Raw genomic sequence first — 3594 nt, 5'->3', positions numbered from 1 at the left:
TTTCTCTTCAAAGCCCTTCCTTGTCTCCTCTAGCATGACAGGGGAGAAAGTCACCCTGGTCATGAGACTGACTGACATGCTAGGAGCTCAGGCAGGGAGCCTGCAGCTCCCAGTGCTGTCCCTCCACAGCCACACTGGGCACAGCTGTGCCCTGTGCTGCTCACACCAGGCTGGGCAGGAACCCCACGTTCCCCATCACTCTGTGTGCTCCCCACCTCCCTCTCATGATGTTCCTTCTTCTGATCTCTCATCTCAGAACATCCTTTGATCTTTTAGATAGTTACAGAGGAATTACAATTAGTGCTGGATCCAAGAGTTAAAGAGGAAGCAAAATTTCTCTCTCCCCCCCCCTCCCCACTTTGCTCTCTGCTTTGGTGCAGGACTATGGTTCTCAGCTGAAGAGACTCCAAGACTTCAAAGACTCCAGTGTGCACCCAAAAGGGACATGAAGATCACCCTCCTCAGCCTGTACCTCTCCTGTGAGCAGTGTGTCAAACCAGCTCCTCAGAGCCTCCCACATGTTAATCCATTACCCAGGTAAGTGTCACGTGCTGATCCCAGTCAGGGAAATGGGAAGTTTGCCAGAGGGAAGAGATAAGGAGCATTAATCCAACTTCCAAGGAAATGCAGCGTTAGGTTGCAAGCTCTTCCCTGACCTTGACGGGCACTTCTGAAAGGGCTGCTCCCAAGACAGCAGCTCGTGAAATGGCAGGATCTGGCTCAGGGTCAGCACTGAAAAGGAAAAATGACCAGAAGCAGAGCCCTCAGACCTCTGGTGATGCCTAGGCTGGCTGTGGAGCAGGGCATGAACTGCTCTCGTCCTTGTCTCCCTGATGGATCTACCTGCCAGCAGGTGGCTCTCGGGGTCTCCATGCATCTTTCCTGGTCCCTGTCCCTAAACAGAGGGCAGTGAAACTCCTTGCATGGCCATGGCATGCACTGTGCACACCTTCCCCTCCCCACACACAGGGCAGGATCTGCCCAGACAAATCAGCAGGAGCAGCCAGGCTGCTGGTGACTGTCACAAACACGTCCTGCCCATTGTTTTTCCCTTTCCCCCATTTCAATATTTGACACAGGAAACACAACATCCATTTTAAAAAAGGCTTTGCACTGATGACTTCTCTAGTGTCCAGATCTTGTGATCAGGGTTCTGCCAAACTCAGATCAGCCTCTGACATGTACAGTCCAGCTCTTCAGTTGCTTCACTTTCCCATTGTGTAAGTGAAAACAAAACAAATACTTCTGTGTCCTGACACAAACAAGAAGTAACTCATAAAAGCAAGAGGAGAATGCAAGGTACAAACTCCATATTCCTTTCTGTAGCATTTTTTAGCAGGACTATTCAACTCTCTTTGAAGTCAGTGTGTTTTCCTACACCAGAACTGAAAGGCAGGGGAGGTGCAGATAGTCCCTTGGACAATCCAACGAGCAAACCAGCGTGAGCAGTGTGTGCAGCTGGGCTGGGAGCACCAGATGGCAGCATTTATTGCCTGGAGATGTGGGAGCAGCCGGGCCTGGCCGATCAGTGCTCAACAGCTCACACTGTGGAGCCCCTGCAGGTTGGGCTGCAGCCCCTTCTGCCCTCACCTCGATGCTCATGGTGTCACTTGGTGAGGGCAACGGCTAAAAGCCAAGTGAAGGTGTGTGTGTCACCCCTCCCCACCCCTTTCACATGCAAAAGATGGTTTCCTGGCCACCAGAAACACTGTCTCTTCTTGTCAGACATTCACTGTTTGCCTGTTCCTCTCTTCCAAAGCTCCAGTCCCTCACCAGGCCCCTGGTTATCATCCATTCCAGTCAAGGATGTTTAGCAGATTCAGCCCCTACCAAGACCTTTGGTTTTTTTTCCTGTGTCAGGTTTCATTCCAACACCAGACCTATCAGGAGGAGCAGACTTTTGGAAGAGAAGAGCTTGGCTGGAAGTTAAACACTGACCCAGGGGAAAACCTAAAAACTACCAAAAGGAACCTCAGGAACCCTTCCCATGGTGGGTGGCAACATGGAGGAAGGGCCCTTCTGGGGCTGCTTTCCCAGCCTCCTCACCTCCTCCTCTCCAAGGCCTGGATACACACACCCAGGGGGAGAACACAAACCAACACCTGCCATGCCAAGTTTTCTGCATTGAAAAACATTCACACTCAGGTGGTCACACTCTGGTCTGGTTTTAGGGTTAATGACTGAGCTGAGGTTGTTGCAGTCAATGGTTACTGGAGTCACAGGGTTGTCAGGAAAGAGAAGCCAACTTCTGATCTATTCTTCCTAGCATCAGAGCAAGAGCTGTCCTGGTCTCTGAGTGACTCTCAGCTGTCCCTGTCAGACCATTTTCCCCACGTGTGACATACACCCAGAGCCCAAGAAATATCTTGAGATCTAACTACTACCTCCTTCCAAAGCCATGTTCCTGAAAAACCACAGGTTACCTATTTCTTTACATTTGAGGCATCAGAGACACGTCCTCTCTTTGCCAGAAAGCTCCTCAATTTCCACACACAGCATCTGCTTCATGCCCCAGGGCCCCAATCTGCTGGAGCACAGATCCCAAGACTTCCAAGGGCCTCCAATGAGACTGGAGCTCACCAAGGCACAGAAGCCATCCCAGCCTGAGGAGCAGCTTGTCCCAGTGCTGCTCCTGCTCTTACAGCCACCACAATCCCTGGGGTGTGGGTGTAGTCCAGAGCAACACCCTTCCAAAGGCCACCAGAGGCTTTCATACTGTAACAGAGGACAAGAACAGTTTGTTTCTGCCACCTGTGCTAATTAAACAGCAGCTGCAAGCAGCTGATTGATCAACACGGTTGCATCAGTCAAGGTACAGAAAGGATTGTTTCCCAAGTCTCAGGTGCTCCTGTGGCTCTGCCTTGTCAAGGCTTGGTTTTAAAACCAGCTGGTGGAGGTTGCCCAAGCAGCAAACATCCAACTGCAGCAGCTGCTCAGAAATTGGTTTTTGAAACACTCATTTTGTTTGCTGAGTTTGTTTTGGTTTTACCCTTCTCCCTGCTCCACAGCCCCGTTTTTCCATCTGACATCCTGAACTATGCTGATCCACAGGGACAGCCTCAGGACATTCAAAACCAGCTTTTCTGTTTCATTTTTGGGCTTCATTAGAGCTTCCCACTAGGCCCCTATGAACAGATGATGTTTTCCCCCAGAACACGATGAACCCAGAAGTGTTCCCTGCTGCCTGTGCAGCGTGGGGACGGGCTGCCACCAGCCCCACTCCAAGCCCATGCTGTTTGGAGCTGGGTTTTCACACTTCCTTCCCAAAAATCGATCATCTTCACAGGTTTTAAACTCTGCAAGCAGGGGAAAAACCGTGGAGGCTCAAAGGCCCACATGCTGCAAAGGGGGACGAATCCAGGCAGACAGATGTGTCCACACGGGATCTGCCTCATGTGGATGGTATTGCCTGTGCCTCCTTTTCCAGCAGCCCCGCGGTGCTCGCGGGGTGATCCAGGGCCGATGACTTCAGCGCTCACATGAGGATTACTCATCGCACGAGGGGGTTTGCGGGCGCTGCTCGTGTCGCTGCAGCGGCCGCTGGGACATCTGTCCCCCCCCCACCGGGCGGGGGGGGGGGGGGGCCGCTCGCCC

At 52.1% G+C, this 3594-nt stretch overlaps 1 protein-coding gene across 1 annotated transcript in view; it reads left to right on the top strand.

Moving 5' to 3' along the window:
- Positions 1 to 445: 445 nt before the first annotated feature.
- Positions 446 to 3594, top strand: part of WIPI1 (WD repeat domain, phosphoinositide interacting 1) — a 24036-nt gene continuing 20887 nt past the window's right edge. The window contains exon 1 of the mRNA XM_010002798.1: positions 446 to 537. Within this exon, the coding sequence (XP_010001100.1) occupies positions 446 to 537 (92 nt within the window). The remainder of the gene's footprint in view (positions 538 to 3594) is intronic.

This window comes from Chaetura pelagica, unplaced genomic scaffold, assembly GCF_000747805.2.
Source record: "Chaetura pelagica isolate M959 unplaced genomic scaffold, ChaPel_1.0 scaffold47, whole genome shotgun sequence".
In the NCBI taxonomy this organism is placed as follows: Eukaryota; Metazoa; Chordata; class Aves; order Apodiformes; family Apodidae; genus Chaetura; species Chaetura pelagica.
This window is presented reverse-complemented; position numbering and strand designations above follow the sequence as displayed.